Source organism: Pongo pygmaeus, chromosome 9 (genome assembly GCF_028885625.2).
Source record: "Pongo pygmaeus isolate AG05252 chromosome 9, NHGRI_mPonPyg2-v2.0_pri, whole genome shotgun sequence".
Lineage (NCBI taxonomy): Eukaryota > Metazoa > Chordata > Mammalia > Primates > Hominidae > Pongo > Pongo pygmaeus.
The window spans coordinates 66,673,323-66,694,793 of NC_072382.2; the positions used below are offsets into that span (position 1 = coordinate 66,673,323).

At 42.4% G+C, this 21,471-nt stretch overlaps 1 protein-coding gene across 13 annotated transcripts in view; it reads right to left on the reverse strand.

Moving 5' to 3' along the window:
• Positions 1-4,678: 4,678 nt before the first annotated feature.
• Positions 4,679-21,471, reverse strand: part of ZNF143 (zinc finger protein 143) — a 66,073-nt gene continuing 49,280 nt past the window's right edge. For 11 of the 13 annotated variants that reach the window (XM_054439282.2, XM_054439283.2, XM_054439285.2 and 8 more), the window contains 4 exons: positions 19,738-19,886; positions 15,981-16,142; positions 7,573-7,719; positions 4,679-5,440 (listed from right to left, as the gene is read on the reverse strand). In XM_054439282.2, the coding sequence (XP_054295257.1) occupies positions 5,357-5,440; positions 7,573-7,719; positions 15,981-16,142; positions 19,738-19,886 (542 nt within the window). In that variant the 3' untranslated portion in view covers positions 4,679-5,356. The remainder of the gene's footprint in view (positions 5,441-7,572; positions 7,720-15,980; positions 16,143-19,737; positions 19,887-21,471) is intronic. The other 2 variants (XM_054439286.2, XM_063671935.1) reach the window with 1 other exon arrangement.

Sequence of the window (21,471 nt, forward strand, 5' to 3'; positions counted from 1 at the left end):
TTAAAAATACAAAAATTAGCCGGGCATGGTGGCATGTGCCTGTAGTCCCAGCTACTTGGGAGGCTGAGACAGGAGAATCACATGAACCCAGGAGGGGAGGTTGCAGTGAGCCGAGATCATGCCACTGCATTCTAGCCTGGGTGACAGAGCGAGACCCTGTCTGAAAAAAATAAAAATAAAATAAAATAAAATGGTGGTTGTCAGGAACTGGAGTGAGGGGGGATGTGGAATTATTGTTTAATGGGTACAATTTCAGTTTGGGGAGATGAAAAAGTTCTGGAGATGGATGGTGGTGATGGTTGCACAACAATGTGAATGTACAGTTGTCCTGCGGTATTGGAGGGGGATTGGTTCTAGGATTCATCAAGGACACCAAAATCCATGGATTCTCAAGTCCCTGATAATAAATGGTATAGTATTTGCATATAACCTACGCACATCCTCCTGCATACTTTAATTCATCTCTAGATTACTTATAATACCCAATACAATGCCTACACATCATTCTTATGAATTCAACATAGTACTTGGTACCTTGCAAATTCAAGGCTTGCTTTTTGGAACTTAGTCTTTTTTTTCCTGAATATACTTTTTCTTTTTTTTGTAGAGACAGAGTCTCACTATGTTGCCCAGGCTGGCCTTGAGCTTCTGGCCTCAAGTGATCCTCCTGCCTAGGTCTCCCAAAGTGCTGGGATTACAGGTGTGAGCCACCACACCAGCCTTTTTCCTGAATATTTTTGATCCATGGTTGGCTGACTCCATGGATGTGGAACCCAGGGATGTGGAACTGATGGATACAGAGGGTTGACTAAGTACCACTGCACACTCAAAAATAGTTAAAATGGTATATTTTATGTATATTTCATTACACACATAAAATGGTAGACATAAGCTTTTTCCTTCTTTTATAGTCTTTCTCTCAACTTGTCATGGTGCTTATTTGCTACTAATGTCATTCTAAGAAAAACTACAGGACGGGCTCAGTGGCTCACACATGTAATCCCAGCACTTTGGGAGGCTGAGGCAGGTGGATCACCTGAGGTCAGGAGTTTGAGACCAGCCTGGCCAACATAGTGAAACTCTGTCTCTACAAAAATACCAAAAATTAGCCGGGCATGATGGCGGATACCTGTAATCCCACTTACTCGGGAGGCTGAGGCGGGAGAATCACTTGAACCCAGGAGGCGGAGGTTACAGTGAGCCGAGATCGCACCATTGCACTCCAGGCTGAGCAACAGAGCAAGACTCTGTCTCAAAAAAAGAAAACTACAAATTAAAAATTTTGGCATGCATTTTACCCTCCACTTTTATATTATACAATGCCAATTTTAAATGTAAATATCAGAATATTTATCTCATATTTAGAATCAATGAAATTATACAATTTGAATTTTGTGGTTCATCCCAGAAGGGTTATCTCCTGCTGGTTCAAAGGCACAACAAACACAAGCCAGGCTCAGGAAAGTTGGAAGGAGGAAGAGAGGATTCCTCCAGGCACAGAGCCTGCTGAGAAAGCCTCCAGGGCAGGGGACCTCACTGATGCCTGTGGGCAGGTGCTCTGTTGGGTCTGACATATTCCAGGTTCCCTTTCCTCCAGGTGTCTCCCCTTGCCACAGGCCTGCCACCTCAGCCTACAGCAAATGGGCTACCAGTGTCTTTAAAACTCAGAGCTGGGACACTGTCAGTAAAGGGCTGGGCAAGAGGCTTGCTCCTTTCAAGGCTCAACTAAGGCTGATTGTCCACCAGGAGCACTGTGGTGCTGCCAGCCTGGAGTGGGGATGGCCACCACCACGCCCCAACCCTCCCTGAATTGGGATCAGACTCCTGCCAAGGGTAGAAGGTGGCAGCAGTTGCAGGGTGAGGGCAAGGAGGGAGAGGCCAGGTGGGGCAGTGGTGGTGAGAGAACTTCCAGGGAGGCAGCAGCGGGTGGAGCTGTGTGTAAGCTCAGGCGCTAAGCCCCCAGCACATGCTTTGTTGATGCATGGGACTTCATTTACGAAACACACACAAAGATAGACATCAAGACCGCAGCCAGGCGCAGTGGTTCATGCCTGTAATTCCGGTACTTTGGGAGGTGGATCACTTGAGCTCAAGAGTTTGAGAACAGCTTGGTCAACATGGTGAAACCCTATCTCTACCAAAAATACAAAAATTAGCTGGGCGTGGTGGTGAGCACCTGTGGTCCCAGCTACTTGGGAGGCTGAAGTGAGAGGATAGCTGGGACCCAGGAGGAGGTTGCAGTGAGCCCTGACCACGCCACTGCACTCAAGCCTAGGTGACAGAGCGAGACCCTGTCTCAAAAATAAACAAAAATAATTTCAAGACTGCAACCATAGTCCATTAAACCCCAAATCCAGGGCCCTTCTGAGTGCAGTTTCTTGTTCAAACTGTACTGATCACATGCCCATGCACGCGTGTCCTGTCCTTCAGGCAGAAGAAGAGAGAGTATTTGGCTGGAGTATTCCCTGAAAGTGTCCTCATCCCCGAAGGAAACCTAGGTACAGAAAGTGCTTATCATGCAGGACGCTGAGGCAGCTTTTCTCCCCTTCCAACACGCTCCCTTTTCCTCTTCGACACTAGACTTCAGCTCTGCCCCTTTCTTTTTCACATCCCACTCCTCACTCGCTGCTGAGGTCTACCAATAGTTGACTAGTCTATAATCTTATCTGAACCAGGAAATACTGGACGGTAAACTCCTTGGGTTGATAAATGGAGTCCAGTCAGTTTCAGCAGAGTCCACGGTTTCCCAAGTTGCTTATCTAGCCCCAGGGCTGTCACGCGGGAAGGCAAGGAGCAAGCAAGAGACACTGTACAAAGTTAGTTTGCCCTGAAGGCCTGGGGGTGGGTAGGAGAGGAAGGAGAGATCTGGCTCTCTGGGCAGCTGTCACCTCTAGAGAATTAAGAAAGCCTCGTCTCTCCCTTAACTCTAAGTTCTTGTGAGTTCAGACTGGGGCACATTTTCTTTGCAGTGGCCTCAAGCTGTGACTGGGGCAAAGCAGGGTGGTTTTTTTGGACGGAGAGGTTTTCCTTGAGCACTGTCTGGATCAAATTCCAGAGGGTTGTGTCCCACCTGGTTCTGTTTGCTAGTGTTTACTCTTACGTCTTTTTGGGATTTTTCAACCTTGGACGTTTCCGTGTCCTGCACTGTGAAGAGACTCTATAGCAGCTTTCCTAGCAATTCTCAGCACACCAACTGCACCCTTCCCCTGGAGGAAACAGGCCACCTCGCTAGGCTCCTGAGGCCCCATTCCCAAGAAGGCAGGTCAGGGAAAACTAGCAGTGATCTTAGGCCCTTTTCTCTGGGTGCCAGAAGTCATTTTCTTTTGAGCTGAGGGATAATCAGGCTAACCAAAACAGTCCAGGTTAAGCCCTGCCCAATCCAACTGGCAAAGGTGCTGGGAGTAAAGAGAAACACCCTGGAATTTGAGCAAAGTCAGATCTAAGGGGCCATGGGAGGCTGACAGCTTGGTTTTTGGTCCTGGGAAGTACAGCAGCCTGGCTGAGCCCAGTGGGGAGGAGCTCCTGGCCAGCAGCCAGGACCAGCACTGGGAGGCTGCGCGCCACCCTGCCTGCGATTTCGCAGATTCTGGTCTTCTATCCCAGCTCGACAGCCCCTTTCTGAGCCTCTGGGCTTCTGGGGGGAGTTCTGTGTGGGTCTGTGTCTCTGTCAAGAATGAAGACTCGATCTGTGGTTGACTAGGGCTTTTGCTAATGTTATGTATCTATAAAGGGTTCTGAAGGAAAAGCTCTGCCCAACCATGAAGGGCTTCCTATTTCAAGTAAGTCACCGTCCTTTTTAGCAAGAGTTCATAGAACCTGATCAAAGATAACATTTATGTAAAATAAAACAGCACAATGTTTTCCCCTTTCTACTGTAAAGCTTGAAATGAAAAAGCCACATTTCAGCTCTCTGCAAACAAAGCTCACTGAATAACAGTGCAGGAGGGGCTGCTGCAGAACACACCTTCATCTTTTTTTTTTTTTTTGACCTTGGTGAACGCTGATTTTCCAGCATTAGAAAATGGTTTTTATACTGCTCAATTCATTAGGCAATCAGAAATCACCAAAGTTCATCTTGATAATCTCTGCCACAAATGAGCATTTGAGGAGCTAACTGTGGTGCAGTGAAAACACACTAGACTCGGAGCCAGAAAGTCTGGGTTCTCGTCTTGGTCCTGCCTCTCCATAGCTGTGAGGGCTGGTACGACAGTCAGCCTCCCTCCTGGACTCTTGGTTTCCTCATGTGAAAAACGGAGGTAGTAAATCCCATATGTCTCAGAAAATTGTTGTGAATATATAAAAATATGTGGAAAAGCACTTACTCTGTACTTGATATACAACATCCTTTCAATAGGTGTATTAGGTTACATTCCATTACATTTGCGATATTTTCTGCACCATTTCCCCCCACCCCCCCCACCAATTTGATAAATAAAATATAAAAGTAACATTTTAAAAATTGCTGTATTCAAAATTAATAATAAACTTTGGGGTAAATAAGCTTTAAAACAAAAGTACATAAGCAAAAATAAATAATTTACACCAACCCACTAACCTAATTTTCAGAGTAAAGCCATTTCCAATTACAGTACTGTTATCCCGGGCACCAGCCTGTGGTTAAACTTTGATAACTCATTATTTTTAAAAAACAGTAATAAAAACTGAATACTAAGCAAAATCTTTAACAAAACCACTGGATTTAACTTTTTAATTTTAAATAACCAAATTTTATAATTTTGTACATAATTCAATGTAATGCCAATATAATTAGCATTTCAGCTTGAAGAGCCGGTTTTTAACAGGGATGGGAAACTATAAATTATTCAAATAGTCTGCAAACCATGAGATACAAATAAAAATGGACAAGCATATAGTAGAACAAAAACCACAGACACTCTACTAACTGGGGAAATATCTGAAGGCTTTACATCCTTTATTATCCATAATGGCTTTTGGAATTATGATTGTGTGACATATAGAACCTTTGATATTTTAGATACAGCCTTTATTTTTTTTTCCATGGGAAGTTAAAAATCCATCATAAGACTCCATAAGACTTTACTAGTCTTGCATGTAGACTCTAGGAGTTTGTGATCTGATAAAAGAGTAACATGAAAATTTACTGTATTGCCCTAATTTCATACTTCCTTGTACACAATGAATCACTCTGAGAATCTATTCCAAGGGATATATACACAAAAGTGTCAAGAATAAAATGTTCTCCACTCTCGCATTAAAATGTGTACAGTGTATCAGGAATGGAAAACTTCTAATTTTCCTGGGCCCGGGCTTCATGGATTTCTGCTGCCGGAAGATGAAAGACTCCTTCTGCTTTATTGCTCCATTGTTCTGAGGATTAATCATCCAACCCTGGCGTTTCTCCTTGTTGGATTCTAGACGCTATTCTGATGGCTTCTTCCAGAGATGGCTGTTCTCCAAGCTGAAACAGGAACACACACATCAAACGCTAACAATTCAAAAGCCACAGTCAAGAAAATGCCAAAGAAATGTTATATGCCAGAAGTGAAACTTCTCTCTGTAATTCTGACACTTGGGATTGTTAAGATACTCCTGCTGACTCAATCATTAAGAGAACAAAACAATTTCCTGCAGGGGAGAATAATGCAATGCAACTTTTCTTTTTTGAATTTCGAATCCTAGGTGCAGCCAGGCCTGGTGATATGATGAGGTCTCAGCAGGGCATGGTGGCCCATGCCTGTAATCCCAACACTTTGGGAGGTGGAGGCAGGCAGATTGCTTGAGCCCAGGAGTTCGAGACCAGCCTGAGCAACATGGCAAAACCCCATCTCTACTAAAAAAAATACAAAAATTGGCTGGGCGCGGTGGCTCACACCTGTAATCTCAGCACTTCGGGAGGCCGAGCAGGCAGATCACGAGGTCAGGAGATCGAGACCATCCTGGCTAACACGGTGAAAACCCATTTCTACTAAAAAATACAAAAAAAATTAGCTGGGCGTGGTGGTGGGCGCCTGTAATCCCAGCTACTGGGGAGGCTGAGGGAGGAGAATGGCATGAACTGAGGAGGCGGAGCTTGCAGTGAGCCGCGATGGCATCACTGCACTCCAGCCTGGGTGACAGAGCGAGACTCCGTCTCAAAAAACAAAAATTAGCTGGGCATGGCAGCGTGCACCTGTACTCCCAGCCTGCCGTGCCTGGCCTGCAATTTACTTGGGATTTTGATAAAATCTTCATACAGTCCGGCCATGGTGGCTCATGACTATAATCGTAGCACTTTGGGAGGCTGAGGCAGGAGGATCACTTGAGCCCAGGAGTTCAAGACCAGCCTGGCAACATAGTGAGACCCCATCTCTATTTATTTTTACATAAATAAAAACTAAAAAAAAAAATTCATACATGCAAGAGACAAAAGATGCTTACCTCAGCCAACAAAAGAGAGCTTCTTGAGCCTTTAGCTTCTATGACCCATAAACTACATAAAACCAACAGCTGACATTTCCTGGAGTGTGTTCTAACTCTTTATCAAGTAAACACGTAAGCGGAAAAAAAATCTCCCTAAGGACAGGTAATCTGCACCTAGCCCCTAGGATTCTATTTTACTTTACGTTCTTATTCTTTTTTTGAGACAGGGTCTCGCTCTGTTGCCCAGGCTGGAGTACAGTGGTGCGATCTTGGCTCACTGCAGCCTCAACCTCCCTTGCTCAAGCGATCCTTCCACCTCAGCCACCTGAGTAGCTGGGACTACAGGGGCACACCACCACACCTGGCTAATTTTTGTATTTTTATAGAGATGGGGTTTCGTCATGTTGCCTGGGCTGGTCTCTTTTATTTTTTGAGATGGGGTCTCATTTGTTACCCAGGCGGGAGTGCAGTGGCACAATCTTGGCTCACTGCAGCCTCAAATCTCCTGGGTACAAGTAATCCTCCTGCCTCAGCCCCCCCACCAAGTAGCTGGGCACTACAGGCACCCGTCACCACACCCATCTAATTTTTGCGCTTTTTGTAGTGATGGTTTTCACCATGTTGCCCAAGCTGGTCTCTAACTCCTAAGCTCAAGCTACCTACCTGCCTCAGCCTCCCAAAGTGCTAGGATTATAGGGATGAGCCACCATGCCCGGCTGCACCCAAGATTCTAAATTCTCTGCTTCCCAGAGAATGATTCCTTCTAAGTCTTCTGACATGCCCCACTTTAAAATGGGGGCTGTGCAAGGATTCTCAGAGGACTTATTTAGGATTTGTGTTTCCACTAGGTTTTTCACTAAGGAGTAGCTCTTAAGTGCTTTATAGACCCCTGCCTAATTAGACTTTTATTTTGAGAGTAAAGATGCCTGGGTGGGTGCACACAGGGATATATATCTGAAGGTTTTTCTTCTTGCTATAAATTCCCCTAGAATATGCAAAGATGGGTAGAGAACAAAGTGCTGGTCTCTTTGAGTCCACCTCAAATACACCAATTTCCTTAAAGTAGGCTAGGTGATAGAGATTATTCTACACCTTGCTTCCTGTAAAGGTTATACACGAAGCACAGTGTACAAAGTTGAGAGCTATGAGCAGCACTGCTGTCGACTGAGGACAGTATGCCTTGGTACTCACCTGAACTGCAATCTGGGTGCCATTGGATGTTGCTACTAAGGTCAGAGGTCTGGTTTCTGTGGTTACTAAGTGATGGCTATGCTGCTGGTGCCCCATTTCTGATGAGGCAGTATGGAATGCTGCCAAGTCTTGAGCTACAATTGCAACCTTAAGCAAAACAAAACAAACCACACACATGAAGAATTAAACCTGTGATTTAAATAGGTTAAAGTCCACTTAATACAATGGATTTCTTCAAATTGAAAAGGAAAAACTCCTCTGACCATAGACTTGTCAAAGCCTATATTGAAAGGAGGTTTATTTGAGGAAGTTGAGGCTCATTATCTAAGGTTATGAAGTGAGCCAACGGCAAAATAGGGTAGAGGACACTGGAGAAATGGATCTGCTGTGCCAGGCCTCATTAGCCAGGGAGATGTGGCTGTACCTAGATTCTATTACCCCTAAGTGACTGCTTGGGAAGTTATGTATGTGGACTAATTTGCACCTCAAATGTCCATTTTTTTTCCTGAGATTGGCTCATAGGAGAAAATAAATGATTTTTTTCCTCTTTACTTGTCGTATTTAAAATTAGATTTCCATTTAACTAGGAAAACTGAAAGGACCAGTGGTATTACTGACAAACGGCATCTCATCTCATACTCATTTCCCATTTTAGACTCCATGGAATCTTCCCATACTCCTCTTGCAGCATCTAGCCAGGAGGATTAAAAGTGCTTTTGTGGCTCTTATACCACAAGTACAACTTTTTTTAAAAATGCAGATAACATGGAAAATGGCAATTAACTATTTCTGTTAGATGATATTCTAAAATTTTACTCAGCCAAATTCAGAGAAAGAATAGATTAAAAATGAAAACTGCTGTTTTACTTGGCTATTCATCCACTAAAAATGCTACATTTTAAGCTAATAGATATTTAGCTTGGATCAATCCCAGTAATGTTCCCTAATTCTATAAGAAAAACAGATTTCATTCCAGCAATGTCTAAGTAGCTTATATTGGGCTAACCTTCCTGCAGATAACAATTATAAACCCTTGACAAAAATATGAAAAAGCAACTATTTGAAGGCTTTGAGGAGCAATGAAAAGCAGGAAGAAAATAGAGGGAATTCTCAAAAGAAGGGAGTCACACTGTGTTATGTCTGTGTTTAAATAGATTTCACACTGAGGGCACTGCCCAGTTTGAGCAGCTTGGGGCAACTTAAGGTTAAAGATAATGGAGTCCAGGGCTGCCAGAATAGCAGTACAGAGAATAGCCCAGAAAGCAAAGAATTTGAGTGGGGAGCCCCCAAATCTTTGTATAAACTGTCCTCAAATCCTTAAGACCCCTCAACACAAATATTTCCAGTTTCCAACAACGTTCCAACAAGACTGGCAAAGCAGCATCTAGAAGGCTGAGAAGCTAAGGAGAGCTTTCAGTGCAACTCACCAAAGAGAGACGGAATTTGAAGTTTCAATCTTACCAAGTTAGGAGGTAAGATTACGTCCCAGGACTAAATATTCACCCTAAGACCTAATAGCAACACTGAAACAGACCTGCCTTAACAAAGTACAAAACCCAGCCTCAACACGTAATTTAACTAGCTAATAGAAAAAAAAAAAAAAAATCAATATTCTCCAGAGAAAGATAACAAAATTCAGAATCTCTATAATGTGTCATCCACAAGGTCCAGAATGCAATTTTAAAATTACAATTGCTTAGCCAGGCATGATGGCTCACGCTTGTAATCCTAACACTTTGGGAGGCCGAGGCGGGCGGATCACCTGAGGTCAGGAGTTCGAGATCAGCCTGGCCAACATGGTGAAACCCCACCTCTACTAAAAAAAAAAAATACAAAAAATTAGCTGAGCGTGGTGGTGGGTGCCTGTAGTCCCAGCTACTTGGGAGGCTGAGGGAGGAGAACCAGGTCAAAGACAAATTAATATACATTCTCCATCTGAAGAACCTTGAGAAAGATTGTTAAAAACCCCAAATAGGCCAGGTGTGGTGGCTCACACCTGTAATCCCAACACTTTGAGAGGCCAAGGCGGGTGGATCACCTGAGGTCAGCAGTTCGAGACCAGCCTGACCAACATGGTGAGACTCCGTCTCTACTAAAATTACAAAAATTAGCCAGGCGTGGTGGCCAGTGCTTGTAATCCCAGCTACTCGGGAGGCTGAGGCAGGAGAAATGCTTGAACCCGGGAGGCGGAGGTTGCAGCGAGCCGAGATTGTGCCATTGCACTCCGGCCTGAGCAACAAGAGCAAAAACTGTCTCAAAAAAACAAAAAACAAAAAACAAAAAAACCAAATAGATTCCCAGCAACTTGTAAGACAACACCAAGTTAATATACATATAATTAGAGTTCCAGAAGGGCAGTAGACAATTTCAATTTTTTTTTTTTTTTTTTTTTTTGCCAGAAGCAGTGGCTTGTACCTGCAGTCCTAGCTTCTTGGGAGGCTGAGGCTGAGGGATCCCTTAAGCCCAGGAGTTTGAGGCCAGCCTGGGTCCCAGCTACTCGGGACCGCTTGCCTCAGCTTCCCAAAGTCCTGAGATTACAGGTGTGAGCCACTGCGCCCAGTCCTTATTTCCTTCCATTTACTTTTTTTGTTTAATTTTTCTTCTTAAGGTAGAAACTAAGATCATTGAATTTAAACCTTTTTTTTTCCAATACAAGCATTTAAAACAAATTTTCCTCTAAGAATTGCTTTACCTTCCACTGACTTTTTTTTTTTTTTTTTTGGAGACAGGGTCTCCCTCTGTCGCCCAGGCTGTAGTGTAGCTGTGCTATCTCAGTTCACTGCAACCTCTGCCTCCTGAGTAGCTGGGACTACTGGCGTGTGCCACCACACCTGGCTAATTTTGTATTTTTAGTAGAGATGGGGTTTCACCATGTTGCTCTGGGTTGGTCTTGAACTCCTGACCTCAGGTGATCCATCTGCCTCAGCCTCCCAAAGTGCTGGGATTACAGGCATAAGCCACCTCACCCGGCCCCCAGATCCTATGTATATTAAAGGGATAATAAGGAAATAGTATGAACACCTTTATATCAATAAATATGAAAACTTAGATGAAACAGACAAACTTACAAAAACAAAACTTAGCAAAATGGATACAAAAAAAATAGATAACTTGAATAGTACAGATCCACTTAAAAACTTGAATCCATAGTAAAAAACAAAAACAAAAACAAAAAACCTCCCCAAAAAGAAAACTTTGGGCCTAGATGGTGGTGTCCTAATTAACTCTATCAAGCTTTTATGGAGAAATAATACCAATCTTACACAACTATCAGAAAATAGTACAGAAGAGAACACTTCCCAACTTGTTTTATGAGGCAAGCCTAACCCTAATATTGAAACAGGAGATGAAACTTTTTCTTATAATTTCATAATAAATTATAGATCAATATGGTTCATAAACACTGACACGAAAATCTTTAACAAGATATTAGCAAACTGTCACAGAGGATTTTAAGGGCAGTAAAAATACTCTGACAGAGTATGATTCTCTATTGATAGATGTATATCATTATATGTTTGTCCAAACCCATAGAATGTACAACACTAACAGTGAATCCTGATGTAAACGATGGACTCTGGGTGACTGTGATGTGTACATGTAAGTTTCAACAATAGTAACAAACGTGTTCCTCTGGTGGGGTTGTTCATTATGCAGGAGGCTATGTATGTGTCGGGGCAGGGAGTGTAAGGGAAGTCTCTGTACCCACCTCTCAATTTTGTGGTGACCTATAACTGCTCTAAAAAAATCGTCTTTAAAAAATATTAGCTAACTGAATCCAGCAAAATACAAAAAGGTAAATACATCATAACCAAGTGATATATTAGCTTTTTTATATGTAAATTAAAACCACAATGATAGACCACTTCACATCCAGTAGAATGGCTAAAACATCATCCAAATGTTGGTGATAATATGAAACAAACAGAACTCTTTTTTATTTTTTATTTTTTTGAGATGGAGTCTCGCTGTCACTCAGGCTGGAGTGCAATGGTGCAGTCTCAGCTCACTGCAACCTCCACCTACAGGGTTCAAGCAATCCTCCTGCCTCAGCCTCCTGAGTAGCTGGGACTAAAGGTGCACACTACACCATGCCTGGCTAATTTTTTTTTTGTATTTTTAGTAGAGACGGGGTTTCACCATGCTGGCCAGGCTGGTCTCGAACTCCTGACCTCGTGATCCACCCGCCTCAGCCTCCCAAATTCCTGGGATTACAGGCATGAGCCACTGTGCCTGGCCTCTTTTTAATTTTTTTAGAAGACAGGGTTTTGCTCTGTCACCCAGGCTGTGGTACAATGAACATGGCTTACCAAAGCCTCAACCTCCTGGGCTAAGTGATCCTCCCACTTCTGCTTCAAGAGTAGCTGGGACTACAGGCATACGCTGCCATGCTTGGCTAATTAAAAAAAAAAAAAAAAAATTGGCCAGGCACAGTGGCTCAGCACTTTGGGAAGCCGAGGCGGGTGGATCACCTGAGGTCAGGAGTTGGAGACCAGCCTGACCAACATGGTGAAACCCTGTCTCTACTAAAAATACAAAAATTAGCCGGGCATGGTGGTGGGTGCCTGTAATCCTGCTACTGAGGAGGCCGAGGCAGGAGAATCACTTGAACCCAGAAGGTGGAAGTTGCAGTGAGCCGAGATTGGGCCACTGCACTACAGTCTGGGTGACAGAGAGAGACTCCGTCTCCAAAAAAAAAAAAAAAAAAAAAAAAAAAAAATTGGTGGAAAACAGTGCCTTGCTACATTGCCCAGTTTGGTTTTAAAATCCTGGGCTCAAGCAATCCTCCGACCTTGGCCTCCCAAAGTGCTGGGATTACAGGTGTGAGCCACTGCGCCCAGCCTGTTTTTTAAAAATGTTTTAACTACAAGAAGCAGCACTGAACAAATGGAACTCTTAGACATTGCTAGTGGGAGTGTATGACGGACCAACCACTTTGGAGAACTGTTTGGTACTATCATAGAAAGGTAAATATGCCTCTATTCTATGACCCAGCAATTCCACAAATAGGTATTTATCCAAGACAAATGAGAGTATATGTCTACAAACATATTTTTACTGCCATCTCATTCATAATAGTAAAAAACTGGAAGCATTTCAAATGTTCACCAAGGGGAGAATGTATCAACAAATTGTGGTATATTCTTACAATAGAACACTGCTCAGCAATAAAAAAGAATGAACTGTTATTACATGCCAACAATGTGAATAAATATCCAAAATGTTAAGTAGAAAAACCCAGACACAAAAGAGTTCATACTGTGGTTCCATTTATGTAATGTTCAAGAATAGGCAAAACTAAGCTGGGTGCGGTGGCTCACGCCTGTAATCCTAGCACTTTGGGAGGCCGAGGCGGGCAGATCACTTGAGGTCAGGAGTTCCAGACCAGCATGGCCAACATGGTAAAACCCCATCTCTACTAAAAATACAAAAAAATTAGCCAGGCGCAGGAGGTTGCAGTGAGCTGAGAACGTGCTACTGCACTCCAGCCAGGGTGACAGAGTGAGGCTCTGTCTCAAAAAAAAAAAAAAAAAATAGGCAAAACTAATTCAATCACAACAGTTTTTGCCTAAGGAGGGTGAGTACTGACTATAAAGTAATCACAAGGGAACTTTCTGGTGTGATAGAAATGTTCTACATTTTGTTTAGGATGTTAGTTATATGGGTGCATATTTAACATAACTCATTGAATTGTAAATTTAAGATCTGTGCATTTCATTGTTATGTAAATTTTACCTCAATTAAGAAAAAAACAGATTGCAGGCAAATATGAAAAACAGGTTTAACTTCACTAGTCGTCAAATGGAAATAAACAGAATTTAACTTTTGCTTGTTAATTCTGTAAATATGAAAAAAAATCCTCAATGCAAGAGTACAGTGAAAAAGAAAGCTTTTAGATCCATAACATGATTATTAAACCTTTCTGAAAAATAATTTGGCAATATGTAACAAGCAGCTTAAAACAGCTTAAACCGTTAATACAAAAATTTGTTTCCTATGAAAATAACCAGAAGCTTTTTTTTTTTTTCTTTAAGACGGAGTCTCACTCTTTTTGCCCAGGCTGGAGTGCAGTGGTGCAATCTCGGCTCACTGCAACCTCTGCCTCCTGGGTTCAAGCGATTCTCCTGCCTCAGCCTCCTGAGTAGCTGTGATTACAGGCGCCCTGCCACCACGCCTGGCTAATGTTTTTGTATTTTTATTAGAGACGGGGTTTCACCATGTTTGGCCACGCTGGTCTTGAATTCCTGACCTCAGGTGATCCACCCGCCTCGGCCTCCCAAAATGCTGGGATTACAGGCGTGAGCCACCGTACCCAGCCTGCATTTTCTTAATGACTAATGATGTTGAACATCTTTTCATGTGCTTATTGGCCATTTACATCATTTTACACTCCCACTAGCAGTATATGAATATTCTAGTTGCTCCGCATCTTTGCCAACATTTGGATGTGGTGGTGGTTGTTGTTTCCTCACTTTTCTTAGGAGAAATCAACATTTGGTTTTGTTAGTCTTCGATTTTAGCCATCTTCTTGGGTTTGAAATGCTCTCTCATTGTGATGTTAATTTGCATTGCTTTGATGATAAAAGATGTGCACTTTTTGTGTTATGTATCTTTTGTGGGAGGTCTGTTCAATGAGCAACGGAATGATTTGTACATTTTAAAACACTTTTTTGGCTCATTTTTAATGGTTGTTCATCTTTTCATTGTTGATTTGTAGAAGTTTGTTGCACATTCTCAATACAGTCCGTTTTTAGATTTATATTCAATACAGTGTGTGTATATAGTGTGAATATCTTTTCCTCAGTCTGGGGGTTGTCTGATCTTTTTCTTAACAGTGTCTTTTGGTGAGCAGAATTAATTTTGATTAAGTCCAATTTATCAGTTTTTTTCTTTCATTGTTAGTACATTTTGAATACAGTCCAAGTAATCTTTAAGGTTGCAAAAGTATTTGCCTCTCTTGTCTTCTAGAAGCTTTATGATTCTGAGTTTTGCATTTCAGGGTGTATGAGACCACCAACTTCATTCTTTTTTCAAGAGTGAGACTCAACATTGGCCTTTAGCACAGTACAAGAACAGTTTTTAAATATATTACATTATTTATTTTAAGGGAAATGAAAATTAAAACTACAAAAAATACATCAGATTGGCAAATATTCAAAAGTTTGATGCTACCATGGTGATTATGCTGAAGGAGAAGAGGCACTATCAAACCCTGCAGGTGAGAATGGAGACTGGCACAACCCTAGAAGGGAAGTTTGGCAATACTGATCACAATTACGAATGCATGTATCTTTGCACCAGCAATCCTGCTCTAGGAATTTATCTAGCATATCTACTCACACATATATATGCAAACTCACATGTGCACAAGGTTATGTATTGTTTGAAATAGCAAAAGACTTTAATTACGGCACATCCATACAGTGGAATACAATGCAGCTTAAAAAAAAACAGAATGAGGAAGCTCTCCATATGATGAAATAGAAAGATTTTGAAGATGTATTGTTAAGTTTAAAAGACAACAACAAGATGCAGAACAGACTAGTTTACTATCATTAAAAAAAAAATGGAGGCTGGGCATGGTGGCTCATGCCTGTAATCCCAGCACTTTGGGAGGCCAAGGCCTGGGCAACATAGTGAGACCTTTTCTCTACAAAAAATAAAAATAAAAAAATAAAGAAAAATTAGCTAGGCATGGTGGTGCACACCTGTAGTAGTCTCAGCTACTTGGGAGGCTGAGGTGGGAGGATTGTTTGAGCCTGGGTGGTTGAGGCTGCAGTGAGCCATGATCATGCCGCTGCACTCCAGCCTGTCTCAAAAACCAAAAGAGAGCTATTATGTTAGCTGTGGGCTAGTTAACAAAAAAGGTAGGGGGAGATGACTATTTACTTATTTGTATTTGTTTGTATATGCTTAATGACTGGAAGAATACACAAAAAACTGATAAAAGTTGATTATCTGTGGAGGCAAGAACGAGTTGATGAAGGCAGGGGTGGGATGAAGACTTTTCATTACATACCTGTATATATTTTTTGAGTTTTAAACCATATGAATATATGACATATTCAAAAAATTAAATAGTAAATTTTGCAATTATTTCCTAAGTATCTGATAATGATGATAATAGAAATAGCTACCACTACTGAACACTTAATATATATGTGGGCTGAGTACCTTATATACATTATCTCATTCAATCCTTACATCAACCTTATGGGGTAGATGCCACTAGCACCCTACTTTACAGATGAGGAAAAACAGGCTCTGAGGGTTAAGTAGCTAAGAAGTTGCAAAATATTATTCACTCCCAAGTTTGTATGCTTAACTGTTGTACCACATTGCACATCTATGTAACAGTTTTGGTACTGATACATGTATTGATTGATATAACAGAAAAAAGTAATTACCTGTTGCCCTTCTGTACCCTCAGCAGTAACCATAGCAACAGAGTGTGTTCCTGCTGAGGAGATGACTGCATCATGGGCGGGGACTGTGATGGGCGTGCCATCCTGCGTCACCATTGTGATGGTGTTGCCAATGGCCTGCATGTCAGCTTGAGATATGTTGACCTGCAATACAGTGAATTTTACAAAGCAGTCAATGTTTCTTGTTATAGCTGACAATCTTACATAACGACTAGGACTAATCCTTGTATAAGTTTGCCCTGTGAACGTAAATAAGCCTTTTAGAATGAAATAAACTCATTCAGTCATCAGAAAAATCAATACACTACTTCTTTTAACAATTCTTATATTTTTATTTTTTTTATTATTATTATTTTTGGAGACAAGGCCTCGCTCTGTTGCCCAGGCTGGAGTGCAGTGATGCAATCATAAATCACTGCAGTCTAAAACTCCTGGGTTCAAGTGATCCTCTAGCCTCATCCTCTTAAGTAGCTGTGACTATAGGCATGACCCATTGCTCCCGACTAATTATTTGCAATTTTTTTTGTAGACATGGGGTCTCACCATGTTGCCCAGGCTGATCTCAGACTCCTGGCCTCAAGTGATCCTCCCACTTCAGCCTCCCAAAAGTGCTGGGATTACAGGTGTGAGCCACTGTGCCCAGCAATACAGTTATTTCTTTTCTTTTTTTTTTTTTTGAGACAGAGTCTTGCTCTGTTGCCCAGGCTGGAATGCAGTGGTGCGATCTCTGCTTACTGCAAGCTCCGCCTCCTGGGTTCATGCCATTCTCCTGCCTCAGCCTCCCAAGTAGCTGGGACTACAGGTGCCCGCCGCCACGCCCAGCTAATTTTTTTTTTTTTTTTGTATTTTTAGTACAGACAAGGTTTCACCATGTTAGCCAAGCCGTTCTCGATCTCCTGACCTTGTGATCCACCCACCTCGGCCTCCCGAAGTGCTGGGATTACAGGCGTGAGCCACCACACCCGGCAATACAGTATTTCTTAATTGCATTTCCTCCTCTCCATTCCTGTTGCTAATTTAGATCCTTATTTTTCTCCCATCTGAATTTCTACGAGAATCCAACTTCTCTCCAGGTATCCAGTCTAACCCTTCCCTAACCATCCTCTATGTTGACATCTTTCTAAAACAAAACAAAACAAAATCTTATTATGCTCTCTGCTGCTGAAATCCCCTGTGACTGCCCATCACCTATAGTTCAGACTTTTTTTTTTTTGAGAAGGAGTTTCACTCTTGTTGCCCAGGCTGGAGTGCAATGGCATGATCTCGGCTCACCGCAACCTCCTGGCTTCAAGCAATTCTCCTGCCTCAGCCTCCCGAGTAGCTGGGATTACAGGCATGCACCACCACACCCGGCTAATTTTGTATTTTTAGTAGAGATGGGGTTTCTCTACGTTGGTCAGGCTGGTCTCAAACTCCTGACCTCAGGAGATCCGCCTGCCTTGGCCTCTCAAAGTGCTGGGATTACAGGCATGGGCCACTGTGCCCAGCCCAGACTTCTTACATAGCATTCCTGACCTTTCATGACCTAGCCTTTACCAACTTCCCCAGACTCATCTTCCACTACTTTTAAACTAGCAACTGACACTCCAGCCACAACTAGTCATTTGCAGTCCCAGAAAGTGTCATATTCTCTTGTATTTTTATGACTTTGCTCTTCCCTTCACTCTCTGGTGAGTTCATGAAAATCCTTCAAGACCCAACTGAACACCCATTCTCTATTAGGATCTGCAAGATTACTTTAGGAAGAAAAATTTACTCTCTCCTCCAGGGTGCCACAGCACTTCCTATATACCTCAATTATATACCCCTCATTATGAAAAATTATTCATTATAAAAGGGTCTCTCTCCTACTAGACTGTGATACTGCCCTTCTTGTGATTCCAACACTAAGTCCACTGACCAAAATGTCTGGCATGGGGTAGGTGCTCAATAAATGTCTATCATTTGACTGATTAAAGGAATGGAATGGAAATCTAATTCCTGAAGGAAATGAGAAGGTTAAGTGTAGAGAAAGTACAGCATTGGGATGGGAAAGATAGTTGTTTTGGAATATATGAAGAAGGATAAGACTTATTCTGTATGGTCAGAGAGGAGCCATGAGTGGATGATACAGGGGTGGGTTCTGGTCTGATAAATACTAGAATTATGGTGGCTCATGCCTGAAATCCCAGCGCTCTGGGAGGCTGACGCAGGAGGATCACCTGAGGCCAGGAGTTCAAGACCAGCCTGGATAACACAGTGAGACCTCGCCTCTGAAAAAAACATGCTTTTTAATTAACCAGGTGTGGTGGTACACGCCTGTAGTCCTTTGAGCTATGATTGTGCCACTGCACTTTGGCCTGGGCAACAGAGTGGGACCATCTCTAAAACCACACAAACAAACAAACACTAGAATTATCCAACAATGGAACAGATTGCCTCTTTTTAAAATGTATTTATTTATTTATTTTGAGACGGGGTCTCACTCTATTGTCCAGGTTAGAGTGTAGTGGCACAATGCTGTCTTATCCCGCCTCCTGAGTGCAAGTGATCCTCCCGCCTCAGCCTATCTAGTAGGTGGAACTACAGGAGAGCGCCACCACACCAGCTAATTTTTGTATTTTTAGTAGAGACAGGGTTTCACCACATTGGCCAGGCTGGTCTCAAACTCCTGATCTCAAGTGATCCACCCGCTCTGGCCTCTCAAAGTGCTGTGATTATAGGCGTGAGCCACCGCGCCTGGACCCAGATTGCCTAAGACAGAAATTGCCTAATCACTGGGGGTTTCTCAGTAGTGGCTATTTCAGACCTGCTATAGTAGGAATTTTTCCTGTATAGGGAAGAGGGAGGTTATATAAAACAACCTCCAGAGGACCTCTGTATGTGATGATCTGATTCAAGAAAAAGTGTTAAGGCTGATGCAGAATTAAAACTTGGTTAATAATCTTGCATACCAGTCAGAGGACAAACAGTATAGTGTGAAATTAGTGACGTCAAAGTGAGGAAGAGATAAATGAGAAGGTGTAAGAGCTTTGTACTTTCTAATCCTGAGTATCAAAACAGGGCAGATTAATCATTAAACTCTGAGAGATGGGTAAGGAGAGCGTTCTCCATGAAAGAGGCAGACACAGAAAGGTAAAGAAGCACATTGTGCATATTTCCACCAGGTATTAAGACAGCCTTTGCTAGAGCTTAAAAATGGAATCAAGGTGGAATTATTTTAGGCTAGTGACATCTAGAAAATAATAACAAGTTTGGCTCTCAGAGAACAACCATTACACTGTGCTTTTCCTGGGGGAAATCAAGATACCTATTCTATCGACTCAGTGAGGCTAGTTGAGTGAACTCTCATGACTCCTGATCTCTTAACGGTGCCATCATATGCTGATCACCTCAGCCAAATCTCTGTTTTCTCAATCTCACCTCCTGGATCTCATCAGCCACCAAATCCTATCCCTTTTCTGAGCTGTGTTTCACATGGATCCAGTACTTTTGAAGCCCTCAGGCTCTCTGTGGCTGACCTTTATCATCTCACCTTTGAGCTACACCAAGAATACCATTTGGATTCTACAGTCACAAACCTTCTCTCTCTCCTAATCTCTCTGCACGTAGTCTCTGTAAGCAGACTACTGAAAAACCTCAGGGTTTCCAAACTTTGTGCCCTGATATTTCAAAGCTTTCCTCAATGGGGACCCAGCCTGCCTTTCAAGCCCAGGTTCACAGAAAGATTTAATTTGTTTGGCTTTTGGTGGATACTTACATGCTGAGTCCCATCTTGGGATATGAGTGTAACTTGTTGACTCAGCCCAGATTGGGTTACTGTGGCTACTTGTGTAGAAACAACGTCGTCCCCTTCTACACCTGTAACATATGTAATCTGGGACCCTTTAAGAACATCTTCACCTTGACCTGTTTAAAACAAATGAATCATTTATTTGACCAACCAACCAATTTGTTTAGAAAATAGGACATTTTAAATATTAAAGAGAAAATTACATAAATTAAAATGTACACGTATTATATTCTAAGTCACGAAAATGGCTTCCAGGACCTCCTTCCAATTCCTCCACCTCCACTTTTGCAAAGGCAAACCACATCAAAGCAGACCAAACAAAAAATCTTTCTGCATCAAATTTAAGTGTTCTGATTTTTAGGGACCTGTTTTATTCTCTTAGTTGGAGTAATTACTTGATACTGTATGTGTATTAGTGGCAGAAAGGGGAGGAACTGTACAGGAAGACTAGCAAATAACCCTTCAAATACAGCAAGTATGCACTAAATTCTTGCATTCACTTAAGAAGCTGTCAAAGGCCAGGCACAGTGGTTCACACCTGTAATCCCAGCACTTTGGGAAGCCAAGGCAGGCAGATCACCTGAGGTTGGGAGTTCAAGACCAGTCTGACCAACATGGAGAAACCACGTCTCTACTAAAAATACAAAACCAAGGCCGGGTGCGGTGGCTCAAGCCTGTAATCCCAGCACTTTGGGAGGCCAAGGCGGGTGGATCATGAGGTCAGGAGATAGAGACCATCCTGGCTAACATGGTAAAACCCCATTTCTACTAAAAATACAAAAAAAAAAAAAAAAATAGCCAGGCACGGTGGCAGGCGCCTGTAGTCCCAGCTACTCAGGAGGCTCAGGCAGGAGAATGATGTGAACCTAGGAGGCGGAGCTTGCAGTGAGCCGAGATCGCACCACTGCACTCCAGCCTGGGCGACAGAGCGAGACTCTGTCTCAAAAACAAAAACAAACAAACAAACAAAAATACAAAATTATCTGGGCCTGGTGGCGCATGCCTGTAATACCAGCTACTTGGGAGGCTGAGGCAGGAGAATCACTTGAACCCGGGAGGCAGAGGTTGTGGTGAGCCGAGATCGCACCATTGCACTCCAGTCTGGGCAACAAGGGCGAAACTCCGTTTCAAAAAAAGAAGCTGCTAAAAGTGGTTAACACTATTTTCATTTTCATACACATTAACCACAAAGCCAGAATGGTTTGTAAACACACCCACTGATACTAAACTTGGTCTTTAGCACAACTGATTGACTGCAAACCATCAGTACACAAAGACCTCACTGTGTAAAGACAATGTATGGCATATTATCTGAGGTATGGTTAATAATTTAGTGACATAAAAGGAACCTCCATCACTTCTTTATTTCATAAAGAACCAGCAAGTAAACAGCAATTTCAACAGTCCATTACTGCTATAATTGTCAACCAGGAAGACTCCTGGTCCCTCTTGTCTTTCATCACTTTCTACTTCCCATGAAGTCAGAAAGGGAGCAAAAAAAAATGTTTCCCCCTCAAAGGACGTAATATGCTAATCTAAGAGTACTTCTCAAGTCAGTGGTTAATCCATGCACTCATATGGCTACAGTCATCAACGTGTAATTTCCATGACAGACCTTACTTCATTCCTTTTTGTTCTGTTCCACAGCTATTTATATACCATTATTCCGACAGGTTACAAAACCTAGTGGATCATGTGAGA